Below are 23663 nucleotides of genomic sequence, written 5' to 3'. Positions count from 1 at the left end.
GCAGGAATAACTATACACAAGTTACTTCTTAATTTAAACCAATAAAGCTACAACAATTTGCATAGTTGAAAATTTTTCCATCTTCTACACACCTTAGAAGCATTTCACAAACCATTGGCATCAGTTTGAATAGCATTTTTAGCATTGCAGGTCTTCTCTAGGAAGTTTGCCACAAAGGACACTGCACTCCCAAGACCAGCGACAGAGCTGAAATACACGAATGCTCTTTGTTATCCTCATATATGAACACTCCCCAGCCATTCATCTGTAACACACTGTCCACAGCACAGCAAATGTAAAGATGATCTTCATCTTCAATGTACTGTCACCCTTTCCTCAGGGGAAGAGAAGTGCTATTATCACATTTTTCAGAAGAAAAAAATCTGATAGAGACTGCGTGAACTTAAACTTTCTAAGTGACCTTTCTGAGAAAATCTAAGACAACAGAGAAGCAAACCCACATCACCTCAATTGCATCATCTTTTCTTTCTAACTTTGGTTGAGAACTTTACACAGATCTTTAACAGAAACAAATACATAACCAATAGAAATAAAGCATTCTTCAGGCACAGGCTTAAAGATTGCTGTTCTATTCCCAGATAAGAGGAGGTAGCAAGAGGGCTGTTTCTGCATGTATTATCGCCATCCCACTGAAGAAATATTAGCTAAAATGAGTTTCTTCGAAGTGAGAATGTGTAAGGCAAAGTGCTGGTTTTGCACATTTGACATTTGGTGAGAAGGAAAGAACTATTTGCCTGAAAAGATATAGAAACACTTCAGACACATGAAAATTCACCTTTGCCAAAAAACCCAACAAACATAAACCTGAAAGACCTTAATCTCCTTCAATGCTGACTGGGGAAGCATTTTCAACTACATCTGTACCCACTTTACAATGCCTTTACATCACCTGCACAATATACATGAGGATCAGCACACTGTTGAAGACGACCTGTTCTCCCAAGCACTAAAATTTGTTTCACAACCTCTGTGGTTCAGCTCTGACAGACAGGCAGCTGAGAGGCAGCTTTTGCAGAAGGACTGATACACACCTGGGCTGTGCAGGTGCAGATGAGGGCAGAAATTTCACCACGGTATCTCCCTGTGTCCTGGTCACTCTGGAGAATCTGGTCAGGAGCAGATGGTGATCTACATTCTTACCATTTAGAAATTCCTTTTAAGTGCCATTTAGAAACCAGAAGTGGGAATGAAGGAAACCTCTCCAATTCCAGGACAAAACAAGAGCAACAGGAAGGCAGCTATGACAATGCTCTGCTTCCAGAAATACTTTTGGGCAAACTGGGTCATCTGCCTAATTGATATAGGTGATGTATTTTTGAAATACTGAGGATGCAGGACCTTTCGCCCTTATTTAAAAAAAAAAACAGCCAAGCAAACACAAAGAACAAAACCAAACCCAAAACACATCACACACGCAAAACAAGTAAAACCAATAATGGAATTTCTCATCCTGCTCATTTTTTTTTCCTAAATCAAACTGCATTTTCCTTTAAAAAAGTAAAAATACAAAAACAAAGATACATTAGAATATCCTACTGTCCAGTAAATGTCTTATAGGCAATATTTATGGAGGAAAAAATGCATCAAGCCCTACCTTTGACCAAAATTAAGCACTCCAATGTTCATTTCATACAAAGGAATGCTGCTTCTAGTGCTGTTGGTTTGAATTATTCCTGTCACCACAATTTGAATACATATTATCTGTCTTCAAATATATAATCATAAATCTAGACTAATGCTGAAAAAAACAAATCCTATTGAGAATGCTGTGCTGTTGATAAGCTAAAAACAGCATATAATGAAAAGGCAAACTAATCTTTCTGTTTACTTTGTAAATAATCCATTATCTAAACTTCTATTTTAGGCTAGGTGCTTGATGCTTAACACTAAGAAGTCCAAATACCCTTCGTATCCCTTATAACAGAGAAGAAACTTGTAAAATGCCTTATTTGCATCAGCTTATTGTATGAGTATTTTAAAGAAACTCACTAGTACTATAGGAAATGTAAGTGGGCTTTTTTGTGTTGTTTAATACTCCAAGTGTCACTTCATTCTTTAAAGGGGTTAGAACAGAGGAGGGGGAAAGGGGAGGAAGTCTTACTTAATTTGTTGCATATGTCCCAATGTGTTATACAACTAAGTGTATTATACCAGAAAACTAAAGCAGTCTGCACTGCAGCAAACTCTGTGTAACTCAAAATGGGAGAACAATCTGGCCACAAGCAAGTCAAAATTTCAGTGAAACTTCCTCTCATATTATATATACACACACTTTACAAGCTACATCGAGTGTCCTTTCATATTCCAAAAGAAATACATTGTAGACACCAAACATACTGTACTTTTACTTAAAGGCTTCATCAAACCATATGTGCAGACACTTGAGAAGATGAGAGTGTCAAGCTTCCTAGGGTCCTAGAGTCAAAGAAATTCTGCTGCCCCCCACTGCTAAGTAAGTGCACTCCTTCCACGGGGGGCAACATCTGCCGATCCGTCATGGTTCCACTTGGCGAGGACCCCAAGAAACTTCCTTGGGAAGAAACGATTTTCTCAGGACTGGCAGCCAGTTTAGGGGATGTGGAAAAGTTATATCCATAGAGCGCACAGGGACTGTGCAGTCTAAACGTGTTGTAGGAGCCTTGGTGGGGTTGATTAGTGGTAAAGGCATTGCTGGATGGGGAAGGCATGATGTACTGGAGCTGTGGAGACATCCCTGAAATCTGCATGGATAAGCCAGTCTGCGGGCAGCTGAATGCATCCCCATCGTTGCCACTCATGGACATATTCACAGTTGTGCTGCTGGACACACCGACATAGGAGGGAGTCCTTGGGGGCGCAAAGGTCTCACTGGTCTGGTTTGTGAGCCGGTTGTAGGTTTCAGCCAAGGAGGTGCTGTATCTGTTCAGGGTCAAGCCTGAGCGGGCACAAGCTGTGTAGTCAGCTGGAGCAAGGGTACACAGCTGGCTAGTGTTGGGACTGAGGTGGAAGGCTGGAGATGAGCAAGGGGAACCCGGTAAAAGGTGAGGGTGGGTAGATGGCACTCCACTGCCAGATCCCTGGAGTAAAGTAGAGGAACCTGCATTTCCTGGAAGAGAATATCACAGTGTAAGAAGCACATTGGGAAGGGTCCACTTCCCGGGTGAAAAATCAAGACCTTTGTCTTTTATAATAACCCTTGAGATGAAATCCAACTCAATTAATTAAAAACTTTTACATACATGTGCAAGAGAATGTGTGAGTAAACCACATGCATATTTCTAAAGAAACAACTTAACCAAGAAAGAGAACTCAAGTTACATTTTTACAACCATCACTCAGTACTTAGAGCTCCTGCCCAAAAGGTTAACTGCTTCTTATATGACATGGAAGGAAATTGCATGGCAATTAAAATGTAGACAAGTGAGTACCACATCACAGGAAGCCTTCTTCAAAATGATGATTTTTGGCTTGTCTATACTCTTGCTATAGTCCAGCATGTGCTCCAAGCACTCTGTGCCTGACTGTCACTACCAGAGCAACAGCTGAGGAAGCAGCTCCTTAGCTGAGAAGACAGAAGCTCTCACAGATAACAGCCCCAGAAAAGTTTCCAGCTTCAGAACAAAACTTCAGAAGAAAAAAGTTCTGACTTCAAACCAAAAAATTCTGAGAACAACCAAACAAATTCAGAACAACTTCAGGAAAAGTGTAAGCTAAATACTGCGAATAGCTGCTTCATTTATTGAATGCACAGGAGTGCAGCAAACTGTTTGCAAATTGTTCATTTCCTGATATCAGAACTTTTTATATTACAAATACCAGTGCTGAATGCTCCTGAAAACACACGGCTTGCTATGGTGAAGCTTTTTCTTGGGACTGAAAGTTTCCCAGCTGCAAGGAACAATTCCTTTTCTTAAAAGATTGCATCTTCCTGAAAACTCAGTTTAAAAAAATTAACTGGGGCCTTTTACAATCTCCCAGGCAGAAGATGCTTAATAAGGAAGACCTTCTGTTTATGAATCACATTAACAATCAAACAGCTTGATGCTGCAAAGAGAGAAGTGCTGTCAATAAGTTAAGAGATTATCATAATAGGTGAGCTAGTAAAAAAAAATATATATTATTAATGAATACTGCCTGCTGCTGCTTCTCTGTTAACAGGACACCACAAGCATAAGGCACCATTAGACACAGCCACATTACAGAAATCCTGGTATAAGACACATTTATCTTTTAATGTCCATCAATGCCTCCAGTACTTGAAGATGGGCACTTTTAACGTCAACAACCAGGACAAATTTCAAATTGAGTCTTTCACAAAGTCTCTATGTCCAAGGTATAGATGACTAAAGATTTTGCAAGGATCCCAGTTTCCGTCCTCAGAATATCAAGAGTAACTTCAACAATCTCCTTAACCTCAGGCAACATCAGAAAAGAAAGTGAGAAGTTCACGGCAGCAGGTCCCCTGCTCTCAAACAATGCTCCTCCATACAGACAGCCAATAAAGCTGGTCTGTCTCCTAAAAGGATTAACTGCATCGTCAGTTGCCTTTCAGTCTTACACAGTCTGACAAGGTATTTCAGGTCTCAGTCTATCTTCTCATTAAATGCCTGTTTGAGACTGTCCCTCACCCCCATGTTACTCCCAAAACTCTGCCAGCGCTCATCCAATGTATCTGTGACTTGGCACAAAACCTCTTTTAGTTGCCCATATCAAGAACTGATACTCAAGATTTCTCAGAGGAGTGAACTAAGAAGTCGACAAAAGTGATTTCTCTGAATTTCTCTATGCTCTGGATTTTTGTTCTGAAGATGTTTAACAACTTTGTATCAATACATTATCAAGGAAAGAGATTGGATGTTTGTAAATTTGGTGACAGAAAATGTGAAAAATTGGAACAAATATGTCTGATTTAGCTGGTAAAAGGCTGAGAGGTTTTCTATGTGCATTGGCATACTCTGTAAATAAAATAATTCAGAAAAGAGTACAGAGATTCCATTCTGTGTCCAAATGGGCCATTTAAATATTTTTCTCATTCATGACACTACCTGCACAATGGGGAAAGTGGAAACAAAGAAGTTTGCAACAAACAGTGAGGAGCAGGAAAAAGCAAAATGGAGAGGAGATCCATTTCTTTAAGCTCTAGGATGCAGATAAAATATGTTGGCCCATTTACTGAACAATGTAAAGGTCTTTAAGAATCAAGAAGAAAACAAATTAAGCTTTCTCCTATTTACTCATTACTTAAGAGAGCATTTATTCTCTCATTACTTTTTCTCCTGAAAACACAAGTAGTTTGGATGCAGTTTGGATGTGTACAACAGAAGTAATCTGTAAGTGATCTCTACCTTTTGTATGTAGCCAGAGCATAACCAAGGAATAGGTTATTCAATCCTTAAGTAACTGGCATTCTCCTCCACATGTGATCTGATTTTTCTTTACAATCTAACATTTTTATTGCCAGGGTGGTTGAGTTAGCATTGGTTTTCTAACTTAGAGTAACTCTGATGATGGCTGCACTGTGGTTAGTTGGTTGTTTCTGTCTTGTGAGTGCCACACTTACCTAGACTTTTTTAAGGTATGATGGGCAAAGCTTCACCTTTCATTTTTGTTTTGGAAGAACACAAAGACACTCGTTACCTTGTTTGGGTATCCCAGGTATGTCTTCAAATGTAAGTGTCCTCAGTGAAGGTCTCCAGAAGGCATAAGACTCTACCAGAGCTTCCAGTCCCATTCTATTTAGAACAAAAGAATCACAGTGTTATGAAAGCAAGCTGTATTTTGCCACATGTCTCTGGATACTCTACCTCAGAAACATATAAAAACATATAAAAATTGTAACATTTCAGGATTATTTTCAGCTTGATTTTGCTTTTTAAAAAAGAGCCTTACAGCCTATCCATGAGACCATTGAGACTTGCAACCACTGGGTTGACAGCACAAAAAGTGTTTTCCAATTCCACAAGCCTGGCTCTCTATTCCAGTGTTTTGGGCCTTTTGGGTGGGCTGTTAGAGTGGGAAGACTTGGCTAAAATTATTTTAAGTGCTTTGTGTTTAAAATTTTTGAATTTAAGTTAAAGTTTTAAGGGTTTAAATGTTTAAAATTTTAACTGCCAGAGGAATAATCTGCTATTTCTTCCCAGAAAAAAAAGATGATCCACCAACAACTTCTATTAAAACAGGATTTCCAGTCACTACTCATGCGCTGGAAAATCTCACTTAGAACATGAGCAAAGCATGGATGTGCAGCTGTTTTACTACTAAACTCATGTATAAAACAACGTTGTTTTGCTAAGCAAAATGCCTTTAGAAACTGAAAGTCTTCCCTCATTTTTTTGCAACAGCGTCCCAAGAAAACATAAGTAACTGTGTAGACAATGGTGGCAGACACTATTTAGAAGAATCTCTGTTTCCTGAAGGTAAAGGTCCATTTGTTTTCTGACAGTTATTTATGAAAAATGCACCTCAGAGGTATATAAACTTAGAAGTATAATTTTGGCTTGTTATTTTTGACTTCTGGGCCGCAGACGCCTGTGTCAGCATCAGGCACCCACCAAACACAAGGGCTTGCCTTTGAGCAGCAGTACTTTGTAAACTTGAATTATGCAAATAGCCCAATTTGAAGCAACCAGCATGTTCTGATACTACTCCTTCCAGCAGGAACACAAATGTCTGTCAGGAAACATTTATAAAGCATTTATTAGCTGAACATGGACTAAAAAGATAGCCTTAATTTTCTGCAGTAATGGTGAATTTTCATTTCTAGTTAAAGTGGAGATAAAAGCCACCTCCTGGAGGAGTGTAGCCAAGGCGATAATTTATACAAGATGCCTTCGAACAATTTCCACATTTTATCACCAGCCTAATTTGCGCTATCAAATGCCCAAGTTCATTTAACAAAACAGTTATGTTTTTCCCAAAGTATTTAAAGGGAGAAATTCTGGTCCTTTCCTGAGTAAAAGTTTTTACAGGGTCAAACTTAAGACCCAACTGAAGAATGAAACTATTCTCAGCACATAAATTCTGTTGCACTTTGCAAATGCACAGGGAATGTTTTTAAAGGGTGAAGCTACTGATTTCTGTAAAATAGCCTGTGGGACTGAACGGGAATGACCTAGAAGGGCTTATTTTTAATTAAAGAGAATTACTGCATGTCGCAATGCAGAGTAAGATAGCTGCAATAAAGCAATATTGAAAAGTCAGGTATAATTTTACCACAGTGTATTTTTTAACTTATTGCAGACTAAAATGCCTCAACGCTAAACACATCAGCTAGAACAATGAGGATAACAGAAAAATAACATTTAATTTCAGTATTTAGTAACAGAGTACTGAGTATACCAATAGAAATTTTCCTTGACAATTAAATTTCTGAGCTGAATTCCCAACCACACTTAGCCAGTAATGCAGACTATAAAAGAAAACAGTGATACTGACTTCAGATAAACGATGTCAATTTGCAACAAACAAGAATTTGCAGAGTCAATTCTGTAACGAGCACACTTGTAGAATAAAAGCACTAAGACCTCATCTAAAGCCTGCTTCAAAACATTTTAGAGATGCTGACTCTTCCTTCAGGACTCGCCTTCTTAATCCACTTCCATAAAAAAAATCAAAATCAATCAAAATATCCAGTTTTCTTCTAATGCCTGAACCAGACTATTCCTAGTAGCCAAAAAAAAAACAAAAAAAAACCCTCTCTGGATATACCCAGTCCCATAACTGTATTTGTGTGGTTGCAGATGCAGTACTCTTACATCATTCTCAGATAACTCCAGAGCTGTCCTGCCGCATTAAAACCCATTCAAAACTGGTTTCTGAACAATTCTTTCCTTTCTGTCTAAAAGGCTATCTTTTCTTCTTTCGTATAACATTATGGAAGAAATTCTAAGTCCACTTAAATTTGCATGTTTCAGAGGATCAGGGTTTCACACCTTTTAGGAAATTCCATAGTACTTATTTCATAGTTCTGCAAATAGCAAGCATATTAGTTTATTAATAGCAAGCAGAGACACTGCCTGTGAGAGAGAGAGCTTTCAAACAGGGCACGTATGGAAACCCTTTTCTTCCTAAAGGACACACAGTATGTTTTGCTTCTTCAGCCACTGCATTTAAATGGAAGCTACTGTTCACTTAATTTCTAACCACAAGGCTACAAAAGAGGGCAAAACTCCATTTATGTCAGTGGCCACAGAACATGAATACTTATTTCTTGCTTGAAGACAAAATCTGAGACATACTGAAAAGATACTTACAGTGAATGCCTCTTTACAACTACTTCATCCTTCCTATAAGTATTCATTTTCCAAAAACTACTCTCATTTGCTGTCCAGTTTCAGGTTTTATGTAACTCAGGTGTAAACACAAAATAGGCTTTAATGCTGTAGCTTCTGCTAACAGAGAAGCTCAATAAAGCAACCATAGAAAAGAAACTCTCTGATCATTCCTACCAGCACAGTCTGCTCCCTTCTCTGCAAGGCCTGGTCATAAATATAGCAGCTGCAGACACCAAACACAATGTGGTCGCTGGAACTGATGTATACTATACACCACAATGAAATATTGCTCTTTTTTTTAGCTGAAATGGTTTAACATACAATTCAAAACAGGCTTAAGTAGCTTGCATTAAACAGTCGTTGGATAAAATACCTCATCGGCACTGGCAGCCCAGCCCAGACCTAAATCTCCACTTTGAACTACTCAGGTTTCCCACTGCTATTTTGAAAGATTCACGGATCAAGAGAAAACAAGCAATTAATTAGTCCATCTGCAACAGAAGAGGTGGAAACCAGTCTCATTTCAAGGTCTCGAATAACCTGCTAGAAAAGGTATTCACCTAGGAAGTGGATTTAAAACTTCTTAGACTAAACAGGCCCACTTCCTAGGCAAGTTACTAAAGGTTACTGCACAAACCAGTTTCTCCCCCTTAAGGAGGAAACAAGCCATAAATCTATGCTATATGCCACTTACATGCAAGAGAACCTGCACCTGTAGTTTGACAATGGTATATCTGCAACTTGTGTCTCCAGCCAGGAGAAAGAGGAGATTTCTAGCACAGCCTGAAATCATGGAGCTGAGTATACATTAAGTCCATTTGCAGCCTTCATGATGTGTCACTGCTTCCAGGGAAAGGAAACTTGAGTACATGAGACGAGCCAAGTGCCAGTCTGCTCTTGACCCAGATGGTCACAGGTGTAGCAATGGGAACTCACCACAGAGAACATTACTGGGAAGTCTCAGTGGTCCCTCAAGGAGTCTGAGTTCTCAAATTAGTTTGTCTGTAAGTATAGGTCTGTAAGAACAGCTTTCACAAGCTGACTCTGTGAGCAGGAACAAGCCCAGTTCCTTCCCAACACCTACCTGTTACGGCCCGAGTCTCTAAAGCCTTTGGCGAATGGATTCCTATCAATCTTCAGACGAGTTATCTGTGAATATGATTAAGAGAAATTGTTACCTGTAAACTCAGATAAGTAGCACAGAAAACAACTCTCCTGACAGAAAAAAAGCTGACAGAGGAAACATCTTCATATTTATATGGTTTTAGATGGTTGTCCTGAAAAAATAAAAGACCAAATAAAGCCCAATCTTCTGATCATTCTTTTTGCACATCCCTGGAGATGCTAATAGGTGTTTAAAGCTGCTAATTCCAGTTGGAATTACTGAGAAAAAACGTCAGGCAAATGCCCTTCTTCATTTAAGAGACTATATTGTCTAACTGCAATAAAATTTAAATTAAATTTTATTTCTGTACTGGTCAAAAAAGAAATGTGTAAAGAGAGATTATCTCTAGGTTATTATCCTCCATGAAAAAAATCCCAAACCAAACCAACCAACCAACCAACAACCCAACGAAACACACCACAACCCAAATAACTGTAATTTATTTTAATGCATGGGAAAGTCACCAAATACTTATATTTCAGTATTTACATGGCTCTCCTGCTCTTCTCTTTGTAAAGTTATCCATGCATATGTAGTTTCAAAAAATACAGCTGCAATAATTTATATGGAATTAATAAGATGTCACAACACTAGCTATGGTGTCATTATGTATGCCAATACTTAGATGAGAGGTAGGAAGAGCCGAGTGATACAACCTGCAGTTTACTTTTGACTTTGAATCCGTGTGGACCCAGATAAATTGCCCTTAATAATATAAGCTGAATGCAGTTAATATAAACAACTGCAACTTTCTTCAGAACTCAGCTTCTCTGTTAAGGTCCTGGGAGTATTAAAAGCACTGGAGTCAGGAGCAAAAGTGCTTTAAAAATTCTCTCCAGACACATATCTACATTTAAAGGTATAGAAACACCTTTAAAAACTAGACTGCTCTTTGCCTTGTTCTTCAACTCTGTGTTTATAATCAAGACACCATTAAGCATGCTAATTAGACTGTGTGATCTCCATAATAAGAAAGATTTTTTACATGCAGCATCTCTGAAGGTTCAGCTATAGCCTCCAGGCACTACAGCAATACAAACAGTGAAAACTACTTGTAATAAAAAAAAGAGTTAAGATAATTCTGCTTGAATAAGTGATATAATGAAACTATCTGCTTTTCTCCTATCTCTTACATCTCTGGTCTGCTCTGAAAAGGCTGTAAAGTGCTAATCAGAAAGCCCAAATTACCTGTTGATTTTGGTATGCTGTGACAGTAGTGAAAACTGTCTCTGGAAAGGAGAAGGCTTTCACCCCTTCTCCTGAAGGGATGGGCTTGACAGGGGACAGATCATCACCACAGTCTTTTCTGATGACATGCACACGAGGCTGGTATTTATGCATAGAGTGAAGGATAATCTACATGGTCACGAAAGAAAAAAGATAACACTTGTTAGAAAGGACACCCTGCTGTTTCAGGACTAATAACTTTTTGGAACAGATTATGGTATGTGTTTACCATGCCACTTACTGGAAATAAAATGTTTTCTTTAACCTCTGGAGGTTCTTGTTACAGTAGTCTAATCCCTGTGCATTTATATTATTGCCAACCCTAAGCATTTAAAAATTACGACTCAGGAGCTCCCAATTCAGAGACTGGCTCAATTGAAACAGGCTCAAAAAAGGAAAGAAAGAAGGAAAAAAAAAAAAAAAGATAAATCAGGAGTGAAGTCCAGGTCCCACCGAAATGATGAAAGTTTTGTCACTTTTTTCCACTGAAGTCTGGATTTGACCTAACAGGATTAACAGCAGCAGGAATTTGCCTTTTGTTTTTGGAACCTTTAGGATATGTATTGGAACAATTTTTTCCTTATATCCCAAAGGCTGGAAACAAGTCTTGGTTGGAACACAAGCTGAGACTCTCACACTCTGAAGAAGCATAAACTTAAGAGTAAAATCATAACAAAACCCAGAATTCTGAAGTGTTAGTGCTAATCAATTTATAAAACAGACAACGTTTTCAATTAAAAAACCCCTCCCAGAATACAAAAAACTCAATCAAAAATAAATAATAAAAGCAAAGTGGATTAACTTATACTGCATAAAATTAAACACACAAATATCTCTTGATACTGCACCCCAATTTTAAAGGAGAATTAAAATACAGAATTTTTCCTCTATTTTACACCACTTCAGCTAACCACTATTAAAATAGAAGATTTCAAGAAGAAAAAAAATTGAAGTTCAACTATTATTGTTGGAAGCCCTAAGAAATTAGTAACTTGATAAATAAATAGTCCTATGGCTATTGGCCTATGGAACCACTAATCAACATTCTAGGGAAGCTTTTTAATTTCTTGCTCCTTGAGCAGGCTCAGAATATGTGTGTGCTCAAGCACTCAACAGAGCCCTTATGTCAGACACCATGGAAGTCCATTCACCCAAATTGCATAGAGGACATCACATTCATTTGGATAAACTAGAGTTTGGCTGGTTTAATACACTTGGTCCTGGCCAGATTACATGACTGTTTTGGTAAGGCAAGTTTCTGGATAATCAAGCCTTTGAGTAAGGTTTTGACAATGACATTGGAGGCCCAAATTAATTTGGTCAGGGAGAGCCCTATGGATGTTCTCATATAAAGTCTCTTTCAAGTTTCTGAAATCTTGAACAGAGCAAGATTTTTTGGTCGTGCAAAAGTATTTTCTCTTTTACAATACTCCTTTCAGTTCTCCAACAGCAAAGATCTACAAAATGAAAATGCAGAGAGGACAGCACGTTCCTCACCCCATTTTCCTGTGAACACCCAGTGGTACCAGGGGAGATACTGGTGCAACAGAAAAAGAAATTATCAAGAAAAGATGTTGCACAGTTCGAATCCACTGCTATTCTGTGCCTTGCCATTTGTCTGGGTGCCACTGAGCGTGCCACATTCTCTCCCACATGGATTACTTGACCCCATCAGCTCTGTGGTGCAAACCACTGCTGGCCCACACATCACCGATAACCCTGGCAGCTACAAAGAGCTCTGCTCACACATCAGAACAAGTGAAATCAAAGCAGCACAAAGATGAACACCTCCCACTTCTTATCTGGGTGGCTATTACAGCCAAACTGATCCGTGTCATCTCCGAAGAGCAACCTGTCTGGCCTCTGTCGTGTACTGAAATTTCCTGCATTGACACACTGTTTTGGCAATTAGCAAATCGATAGCAATATTTTTTTTCTTGATTTTGTATCATGTCTTCTAATAATGGGATTTTTGTTAGTGATCTGAAGGACTCTGAACTCTAAATAATCTGCAAAGCCCTTGTGAATTAAAGAGCAACATATGAAGACAGGACATAAAACGAGAGGGAAATGCAACATCCACTCCAAAAACAGTCTAGCTCTATTATTCAAAGCATCACCTAAAGCTACTGTGAAGAAAAAGCTAAGGAAAAGGAGATTCCGGCATTTCATTTCACAGTGCTTGCACATTCAGAAGCACCAAGGGGATCTAACAGTTAATCTGCAGAAACAGCAACTTTCCTTTCATGCCCTTCAAATCCAACACCAAAAAACCCCAACTGGAAGTCTCACTGTGTTCCCAAATATGAACTGACATTACATTCAACTCACAGCTGAAGAGCCTGCCCCTCTCTACAAAGTCCTCACAGAACAAGGTCAAAACACTTCATGCAGGAATAAACCTCTCTCACAAAGAGTAAAATTATACTATATAGCTGTCAAGAAACCATGATCAGGCAGATGACACTGCAGCAAGGAGCCCACAGGTAGGAGGCAGAGCAAAGACCACCAGAGCACCTGCAGACAGACACACAGAGCTGGGATTACCTCTGCAATGGCTTTTGAGAGCTGCTGCCACGATGAGGTCTCAGAGCTGACCCTGAGCATGAGCACCACCATGGCACAACCATCTCAGCCAGAACAAATGAGAGCCAAATGCTCCTTCATAGGGGAGACGCCAATCCTCCAGCAACTTGGCATTGCAAAGACAATACAGACACCTCCCCACTATTAACAGGGTCTTTGCTGCTGCTTTTGCCAAAAATTCTCCTTATCCTCCCTCCAAAGCGCAAGCACTCAGGCTCTCTGCAGATAGAGAAGTGTGTGGGGCTGAGGAGTATGGATTCCCTCTGTACTAAGACAAAAACTGCAAGTGCAAATAGTGATGTTTCACAGCTTTTCATTGTGACAAGAACATATAACTGCCCACTGACTGTAAGCAGAGCTCGCTACTTGGAGCCAAGTCTGGGCAGAGTTACAGTCTGCCTCTGCTTCCAGCCTCGCCCCACTTTTAAATGGGGAAAAAATCCCACCCCAACCACCAAGGAACAATTAACACACTAACAGCCTCATTTTCACTAAAAGTTAAAAGATGCTTCTCTGCATCAAAAAATACTCAGTTGAAAAGCATGGAAAATAGCATAAAAAATATTGACTTTTCCCCTCCACTGAAATTCAGTTTAGAAACTGCATTGAAATAGAAAAATCAGCCAGCTCTAACCAGCCGGAGGGAGAAACTGCTTTTACAATGCAGCGCTCACTCCACAGTTGAGAGAGGGATGAGAGGCATTTACAAAGAGCATCCAGACCATGCACTTTCCAGGGACAACTGCAAAACCCAGGTTTACTTTTCCTTAGCATCACAACTTAGATGAAACACACAAAACCCACAGTGTGTGTCTTAATGACTCCGTAAGAACACAGCATTTCCAAAGCAGGGAATTCACCCTGGAAATCCTTTTGAGATCAGAAACACACAAGAAAAACATGCCTGTACAAATTTTGCTTCATCTCCGCAGACTGCAAGTGGAACTCATGTATCAGAGTGTCCTTTGTGCAGATACATACTTCAAAATCTCTGAGCTGAGCAGCACTATAAAATTGCATAGTCACAAACTCCCACTTGAAAGGCTGATGAAAACAGCAGCAGGCAGTACAGAATCTGGAAGGTGCTCGAGCAGTGACTCTTAGAGATGGCTGATCTCCTTTCACAGACTGCTAATCCCAGGGCAACGCAATGCAAGGCGAATGAACTGGCTGCCACCAGCTACTACCACAACACAAATACTTCATAGGAATTCTACCTTAGTGCCTATTTGCAAATCCTGTCTCTATTCCCACGGACATGGGCCACTTCTCTCAGAGATTCTGAGAGTTAATACTCCAGAATAGGTAAAAGGGCTCTAGATTAATATCATGCATCTTCCTACCTCAACGCCTGCACAATTGAAACCTACCCCCGGGATTTTAACACAAAAACTCTACAAAAAGCTTTGATGAGCACAGGAAGCATAAAGGAACAATTTCAACAAAGATTATATTGCCAGAACCCGAAAGCAGGGAAAGCACTCCCAAAGAACAACAGCTAAAGCCCAATGCTGCTTGGTGGAAACCCCATCGAGGTTTCTCTGAACCACTCTGCCTACACACCAGAGGGAAAAACAATACTTTCTAATAATCTAAAATACACCCCGTGCCCCATACAGGAGTGGGAGAGTCAGAACTTCTGATATAAGAACAAATATTGGAGGGACACTACAGCCTTGACTCATAGCTCTTCTAATTCGCCATCCGTCCCCTGCTACCCTCCTGACAAAAAATGGTTTCTTCCCGCTTATGAGAAACAATTGGTTTTTATATTCATCACAAAATATGATTATTCGTTTTCCATTATTGCTAGAGGCATTCAGAGGCTACATAGCTTTTTCAATACAGCATTCCACACTACCATAGCTTTAAAAGAAAAAATGTACCCATTGGAAGAGACACTTTTCTGCTTTCTGCTTTTGCCTTTTCTGGTAATTATGAATGACATGTTTGCAATTTCCCAGATTTGAGAAATATGAAATTATTTTACAGTAATCCTTCTTTTGTCCTTTTATTTTAATACTTAAATTTCCATTTTGGGGAGGAGGGGTACTGAATCAGTTCAATGTGTGTCAAATAACTGGACTTGAGCTTTGCTTCCCTCATTTTCAAGCCAAAATACTTAGCTAAAGACCAGAAAATTTATATCTCCCCATATTATAAATAACGGCGTGATGTGTACACTACACAGGTTTCAGTTCAGAGTAAAAACAAAGCTAAAATCTGGGATGGAAAAATACAGTAACACAATTCTCCACATAGCTGAGATTTTATCACAGGGTAGTTTGCAACTGCAAGTGCACAGGTGGACCACAGTACCCACAGATCGTCCCTCTGCACCCACCCAGTACAAAAACCAGCTCATTGCCGGAAAAACAACACTTTATCCATCTGCATCTGCTTCACTTTCAGAGCCCTTACAATAGACTAAGGATTCAGGGAAAACAACTCCCACTTGAGAGGAGTCACAAATACATGAATGCTGGGGAAACTAAAGGAACATCATGTGCCAATCTTAACTCAAATGGATACTGCCAAATCTGACTCCATAACTGTAATTCTGGAAAAGAGCAATAGAAAACCTCTTTTGTACTATCCTAAGAAAAGCACTGCTAACTTAAGAGATGTGACTACCCCACATTTCTTTTAAGGAAGAACAAAATAAAATAATGAAAATTATTGCACAAATGGAAGTCTTTTTATCCTTGTTATCACATTTGGTAGCCACACTCCTGTATTCCTGCCTCCGTTAATCGCATTTGCAAACACAAATAAGGGGGAAAAATTTCAGACTACCTGTTAGCAAAACACCTGGCTCAATGTCACAGAGTTACAACCATACTGAAAGCTGAGTGTGGTAACTTTATGCTCTCTGCCAGGTATATTTTCTTTCACTCCTTTCATTGAAGGAGAAAGTATCCTGGTTAATAAATTGGGTTACGCTAAGGACAATGGAATCCACATCCTGCCTCAAAACTTTCCTCTAACATCTTAAAACTCTACCTCTTAGAACCTGATGCTCCTTCTGAAAGGATGCCAACATTTGCCATTTATTACAGGGGTTTGTAAAATCAAAGACTTCATCCTAACTAAAAAAATCCTCATTTTTAAATTATTTCTTAAGGTGTCAAGTAAAACTATTTTAGGGATTGCTGGAATGATACTGGCTTACATCTGCCATGTTTCAACAGTTTTGAAGAGAAAAGGAAATATTAACATAACACATTTTGTCACATTAGATAATGTCATAACTAAACAATTTAGAACTTGCAAACAGAACACTCATACTGCATACGTCTTCGCCAGCTTTTTCAGAAGTAATGAGCCTCAGCTGTGAAAGGGTCTTGCTTCATAAGGTATGTAATAAATCATCATCGGAGCAAACCCAGCTCCCATGTTGTTCGTTTTTGACTGCAATTATTAACACCTCACGGGATTTCACACAAACGTTTGGGTTAAGAAAATACTTAAGAGTATTTTTATTCACGTGAAGTTATTGCACACTATTAATGTTTCTCCTAGCCACTTGTGAATTTAAGCATCCTTTTCGATCGTAGCAGAAGTTGCGAGTAACGCGCTCGGTGGGAAATACTCAGAGCAATTCTGCCCATCTGAATTAGGCAATTTAGCCTTGTAAAGTCTTACTTTGCAGGAGGAGTTCTCTATTTGAGGGGGGAGTAAAACAGCAGGCTCTAATAAGCAGTTAATTATCGGAGCAGAAAGTAAGAAGCTTTTAGATCTGGACAGCAAAGTTCCAAAACAACTCTGAAAAGTCAAGCCTAAATCTGGCACCCCGAAATTGTACATCAGAGCCTCTCAGGGCTGAGCAATGTGCCTACACATAATGCCACTGAAAACCAAGTACTCACATGCCCTTGATCATCGAGCTCGTTGTTGGTAAGCTTCAGCTTGTCAAAGCTGATCACTTGTCTCATCCACGTCTCCCCCGAGGCGGGCGAGTCAGGGTGAATATAAACACGAGGCGGCACCGGGGAGTCAGCATTACCAGCCACCATCCACTTGGAACTATGATAAACATACCTGTACAAAGAAAACAAATACCTTTAGCCACAAGCACCAACACAATTTATTAGACCCATTCAGCATTAATAAATTATGGCCCGTGCTTACAGCAAAAACCCATCAATTAACAAAACATGAAAGGACACAATTTTGCATGAATAAATAATTTTTTTTTTTTTTTTTATTTCAAAACACGGTCCTGGCACCTGCAAAAATAAGGTTAAAATCCATGCTCTGATCTGACCTTACTTTTCCTAAAATCAGTCAGTCTCAACACTAGGTTTCAAAATGAGCTTTAAGATGGTGTCAGTTCATTGATTACTACAGCTCTGCTCTGAAAAGGCATCAGCAAACAGGGAAGAATCTGGTCCTTCTTTTATCAAATTGAGTAGTAATTCCATATTTGGAATCATGTTGACTCTAATATAAGACTATAAATAAAGCTATTGAAGGGAAAGAACATTATGATTGGGAAAAAGAATGAAAGTATGTGAAACTATGCTCTTGATATTTCGGTAGACCATATTAATAGGCTTGAATAATATTGCAAAAAGGTTAAAAAATGAAAACACAGAGTCTGTATTTCATTTGATAGGCCAATGCTGACGAGGTGATTTTAGAACAAAAAATGTGCCTGCTTTGGTTGAAAACCTATTTTGAAGGCAGACACTTCACAAAGCAGTTTTTAAAGTATTAACTGAAAGTTATTTTTTTCAAGTACAGTAAAAATCCAGGGATTCAGCTGTAGTTTAAAATTAAAATAAGAACGATTTTATCAAATCATATCTTTGCACAATTCAGTTCCTTATTAGCAAAAGACAAGCAACATAGTCAGACCAGAAAACAAAATGATCCAAGGCAGGTATCGCTCCATACAATTCTGATCAAGCTGCATAGCTAAGATCTAGAACGGCGGTGAAAATTCTCTCCTGGAGACAAATTCTCCACCCCAGATCACTGTTGTAACATTTTTCATTTATTTTATATTTCTTAGTTTATACTAAATATGTTTTTCCTAGAAAAGTAAATAAAGTTATAAATACACATAAATAAAAATTTAGTGACAAATACCCATTTCAAGCTACAGATTAAGTTTACAAATATTTATAAGGTCAAATTTTGCTAGAAATCCAGACCTAGATGTAATTTTCTTAATTTCCATTAGTTTTGCTATCTGCTCTATCTGCTCTGTGAGCTAAAGATTAGGCTCCATGTGACTGCTGTCATGTCTATGAAATTTAAAGATCTGCAAGGCAGTGTGTGAAGCTGCATGAACAGCCAGTCAGCAGTAAAAAGCACAGAATAGAATGAGAAGAGGCATCAAGTAAAACATGTAAAACATTAATATTTAGCCGAAAGCTTAAAGGCATGGTTGCTAATACACGAATACAAAAAAAAATTTCAAGTTTGTCAGGTAAGAAAATACCGCTCTTCATAAAACTCTTGTTAAGTAAGTTGAGTTATCCAGGCACCATGTATCACACTGTGATGGACAGTGCAGGTCAGTATGACTATTATTATTTTAAATGAAATGAGGTTTAAACAACTGCTTTTCATTTTTAGTAGTAACATTTTAATTAATTTTGAATTATTAGCTTGCTTTTTCTATGAATTTATTAATTGTTCAGACCTTTCAGGAATTATATGTTTATATTGTTAAGTAAATGCACACACACAGAACACAAAGGGAAAAGTAAAAAGCTTCCATTTGAACTGCACTGGTACAAAGAAAGAGAAGCATTTTTTCTTCTATAATAGAGACAGGAAAGACTCCCCTGACTGTATATGCTGGGCACTGTCAGCCTGGTATCTGATGCTCCTTGTTGAAAAACTCAAAATGTAAATGGTCCTAAGAAAGGTCTTATATACCACACGAGAAAATGACAAAACAGCAGTCAATGAGGTAAGTACAGGAAAAACACAGGGCAGCATTTGCTTAGAAAACAAGGCAGCATTCCTGCAGAACCAACCTTTTAATCTTGGTCTGAAATATTCCTAGTTCTAGAATTAAATCTGCAGCGGTTTTCCCTACATTATAGTAAGTATAGGTTAAAACAATCAAACCCTCAATTGGTAAAGACCTGATCCTGTCTCCTCTGAACTACTCTGGCCAGGCTTCCCCCCTGGCTACTCTGGAGCATGAGATTGCATCTGTAAAGCAAGATCTTGGAAACTGCTTCAACTCACAACAGGAACTGCTGCGGGCCCAATCTTCCAAACATTTCTACAGGACCTGCGACTTCTGCAGAGCCCAACCAGATCCCTCAAAACACAACTACCCTCGAAACAGTGAGAGTTTCAGCACAAAATTTCTACTGCTAAATGTTCAAAGAGCAACCTCTTTTGTTCCTCACTTCATTCTCCAGACAATAATGTCATTAATTCTTTAAATAACAGTAATTAGAAACATTACCTTTTTTGAGTCTAAGCAACCAAATATCTCAGTGATAAACAGCTTTTAAATTAAATTATATAAGCAATTTGAAGCATGACTTACAAGATAGCTTATAAGTATTTAAATCAGATATTCATGCTATTAATGTTATTAATTAAAGTTAGTATCATTTGGCACTAAAAAAGTACGTTTTCATATTTATTTGTTAATAGCAAATAATTCCCACTGACAGGACGAGGGAAAAAATATAACATTTTGTGACTGCACTAGAACTGCACTCTGAAAGCCAAACCTGAGCATCTGCCCACAGTACATACTCAGTGTGAGACAAATGTATTATAAAGAGCTTCAACACAAATTTTAGTTGTTTTTGCATACTTGGTACAATATGGTCCTTCAAAATACACTAGGATGAAAATAAGAACCTTTAAGGAGATTTAAACATGATCTTCTGCTAATTTATGTTGTGTTAATATTTTCTTCCAGCAACCTTATAGCTTACATCATATGTTTTTTGCCTAAAAGTCACCATACCTGTATCTTTTGTTATCCACTGGCACAATATCCATAGCAATATAATACTGCTGATGTGGGTCTAAACCTGAGATCTTCACTCTCATTGCAGGAAACATCCGCCTGAACATTGGAAAGAGAGAGGTCATTTTTAATCCGAAACAGACTCGGGAATGGTTGTTTAGGAAAAGTAACCTCTTCGTGGGATTTTTCTCGTTCTTCCTTTTAGCCTACAGAGTCCTTTTGGACGATTATAGTTACATAGCCATGAAATGGCCCATTCGATATGTCAAAACAGATTTCTAAAGTGCATTTACTCGAACAATGCTTCGTATGTTTGGGGATACGCTTTGGGAGTACAGCTATTACCACATCATTTCAACTTTATTGTTAGACAGTAAATCATTTGGGTTTGAGACTTTACTTTAGCAGTACACACATTTAAAGCCCATTTGAGATATTAGTAAGAAATGTATTCCTGGAGATGTGCAAACACCACCTCCACCCAGGAAGCCCAAGGCTTACAGAAAGGCAGATTGCCACTAAAGTTTCAACTGACAGCACAAAATGGTGTATCGTTGCTGTAGCAGCGAATTAGAAAGCTAAATCCACGGTGATACAATTATAACACCGCAAGGATGCAGTTATAAAAGCCAATGTGCCATGCTCTAACCCAACAATATGGTCTTTATTGACACGGGACTTCCTGTCTGCAACTTACTAAAGGTGAAGTGCGAGAGCTACTCTGTCTTTGAAAGGTATAGTAAAACTTCTTTATTGAAAGCAGAAACGAATCTATGAGCAAATTTCTGAAAAAAAATAATATAAAAGCTACGAAAAATCAAACGTTCAAGATTTAGGTCCTTCTGTAGAGAAACGGATTAATTAACCAATGAGGTGGCTTTAACATAAAACTGCCCTCAGCTCTTAGCTTGGCATGCTTTTTATCAGAAACTTCATTCTTGAAAAAAAAAAAAAAGGAAAAAAAAAGAAAGAAACGTCCTGACTGCAAGCTAATAAAATACTCTTCTGCATTTTATAAACCTGAAAGTTATTCCACTTTACTCGGTATTTGCTGCTGTGCTAAAATATATATACACATATATTAAAAAACAATCTATTAAAAGTAGTTACTGGAAACAAAAATCCTATCTCCGCCATTTCTGAATAAGCAGGAGGGTAAAGACATGACTATGGCTAACTAGTTTTTGCTGTTATTTCAGTGCACCTGTAAGATAAAACAGAAACTCCCCGACTGGACTCTCTTAAGACAAATGCAGCTTTGTGCTGTTTAAGACTGCGTTTCAATCATTAATAAAACCTCTCTGAAAATGCGGACGGTAGCATATGGATTCAATAAAATATGTTTTTGTAATTTCTAATAAGTTCAAATACTTTTATACTTCCCAGGTTTTTACCATGTGTATCCCCTGGAAAGGGGAAAAGCTTCCCCCCAGAAGGGCACGGCGCTCCCAGACCTCGCCCTAATGAACAGGAAACCCGAAGCGCCACATGCTCCCGTGCCCATCTAACATTATCGCCATCTACCTGCCTCGTAAATCTGGAGGGTTCCCCCGGTTTTGGCCCGCTTTGAAGTGCCCGCCCGCCCCGGGATCGCGCGGGTGGCGGCCCCGCCGTGCCCGTTACCTTCCCGCCTTGGTGATGATCATCTCGGTGCCGATCTCGTGGAAGCGCTTCCAGAGCTCGGCGCCCTGCAGGTCCACCCGCGGCGCCTGCGGCGTGGGCAGCGGCGAGCCGGGCCGGGAGCCCTTTGGGGAGCCGCCGGGGGAGGCGGGCGGGGAGGCCGCCAGGAAGCCCTCCTCGCAGCCGCCTGCGGAAAGAGCGGAGGAAGCGAGAGCGGCCGGGGCAGCGCGGATCGCGATCGAGGGCTCCCTCAGCCCCGGCCGACTAGCCAGCCCGGCCCGGCCCGCGGCCCCGGCTCCGGGGAGTGGGGCGACCCGAGCGCCGGCACCGCGGCAGCACGGCCGGGCTGCAGGAACGAGCTGCCCCAGCGCCGCACCGCGCCCCGGCCGAGGCGGGGGCAGGCAGCCCGACCGGGGTGCGAGGCCGAAGGCGCATTTCGTTCGGCCACGGGCTTCTGCCCCGCAGCGTGAAACTGCGCTCCCCTCCACTCACAGCAAATTACACACAGACCAATATGAAGGTGCTGTGTGCGTGTCTATATACGTATATATAAATATATATAAGTATATATATAAATATATATATATATGCACACATAATTATATACATAGTTGCATTTGCACTTTTAGCAGCACACATACAAATGTGTGCCGTATAAGCGCTTTTGCCTTTCCTCGGAAGCAGGGCTCGGGACAGCCTCCGCCGTCGCTCCACCGCGCTGCGGCACCGACAGCCCCCCGGCAGCCGGCCTGCCCCGTCCGGCGTCCGAGGAGCGCCGCGAATGCTCAGCGCCAGGCCAGCGGGAAGGGTGGTGGGTGCCCACGCAGGGTGGAGAGGCAGAAGGGATAACGGGAAATCAAAGCGCCGGTCGCGGGGGGAAAGGGGATCCCGAGCCCGGCGGAGGAGCGGGGCTGCGGGCAGCGGCGGGGCGCGGAGCTCGGGGCGGCACTCACCGGCGGGGGCGCGGGCGGCGCAGCCCAGGTCCATGTCGCCGCAGGTTCTGCCGGCGGCAGCGGCGGGAGAGCTCTTGGCGCAGCAGCCGCTGCCGCCTTCGTCCTCCGCCGCTTCGTCCTCGCCGCCCAGCTTCCGTCGCTTGGGCTGCCGCGGCGGCGGCTGCTGCTGCTGTTGCTTCTCGGCCCCGATGAGAGCCTCCACGGAGAAGGCGTGAGCCTTGAGGCTCATGGTGGTGCCTGGCGAGGACCGCCGCTTGTCGGCCATGCCCGCCACCCTACAGCCCGTGCATCCAGGCGCCCCGCGGCCGCCAGCACCGGCACCCGGCCCGCCGCGCCGGCCGCCCTCCCGTCCTCCCGACCGCGCAGGCAAGGGGCTGGGGCTTTTCCTCGCCTTTCTTTTTAAATCCGAGTTATCAGCCAAGTTTTTTTTTGGGGGTTGTTTTTTTTTTTTTTTGGGGTTTTTTTGGGAGGGGGGATTGTTTTGGGTTTTTTTAAAGTGGAAAAAAAATCTATTCCTTTCTGCAGATGCGTTCCTTCTCTCCCCCTCCTCCTCCTCCTCCACGTTCTGCCCCGTCTGATGGGCCAGGCAGGGCTGACATGGGTAACAAACGCTCTGCGGACACAAATTAGGGCTTGTAATTGAAATTTGTTGCCTTGATCTGTCAGCACTTCCAGGCAGGAGACCTGTGGGAAGAACTCGCTCATTAGTGTCACTGCGGCGGCGGGGGCCGGGCGGAGCCGCGGGGCGGGGGCGGCGCGGCTCGGCCGCCCGCAGCCCAATCAGCGCCCCCCGGCCCCGCCGCCCCGGCCCCGCCGCCCTTCCAGGGGGCCCCGCCGCCGCGGCCGGGGGGAGCGCCCCGCCGTCCCCGCGCCCGCCTCCGCCC

The 23663-nt window shown here is 41.0% G+C and overlaps 1 protein-coding gene across 1 annotated transcript; it reads right to left on the bottom strand.

Annotated features, from left to right (window-relative positions):
• Positions 1 to 574: 574 nt before the first annotated feature.
• On the bottom strand, positions 575 to 23044 carry TBX18 (T-box transcription factor 18). The gene is made up of 8 exons (XM_014877776.2): positions 22468 to 23044; positions 21830 to 22313; positions 20204 to 20305; positions 17121 to 17292; positions 10627 to 10794; positions 9358 to 9422; positions 5638 to 5732; positions 575 to 3106 (listed from the first exon to the last, which is right to left on the bottom strand). Exons 1-8 carry the CDS (start codon positions 23042 to 23044, stop codon positions 2382 to 2384), a joined length of 2388 nt encoding a protein of 795 aa, XP_014733262.1. The 3' UTR covers positions 575 to 2381.
• Between the last annotated feature and the right edge of the window lie 619 nt (positions 23045 to 23663).

This window comes from Sturnus vulgaris, chromosome 3 (genome assembly GCF_052056855.1).
Source record: "Sturnus vulgaris isolate bStuVul1 chromosome 3, bStuVul1.hap1, whole genome shotgun sequence".
Lineage (NCBI taxonomy): Eukaryota > Metazoa > Chordata > Aves > Passeriformes > Sturnidae > Sturnus > Sturnus vulgaris.
Note: the sequence above shows the minus strand (reverse complement) of the source record. Positions and strands in the feature narration are given on the sequence as shown.

What these genes read in the sequence shown, in the direction of transcription:
- TBX18 (XM_014877776.2), bottom strand. Translation starts at nt 23,044, where the DNA reads ATGGCCGACAAGCGGCGGTCCTCGCCAGGCACCACCATGAGCCTCAAG. An exon ending in ATCATCACCAAGGCGGGAAG is followed by an intron (nt 20,306 to 21,829) that starts GTAACGGGCACG and finishes TCCAATGTTCAG; the next exon opens with GCGGATGTTTCCTGCAATGA. An exon ending in AGAGACTCGGGCCGTAACAG is followed by an intron (nt 5,733 to 9,357) that starts GTAGGTGTTGGG and finishes TGTTCTAAATAG; the next exon opens with AATGGGACTGGAAGCTCTGG.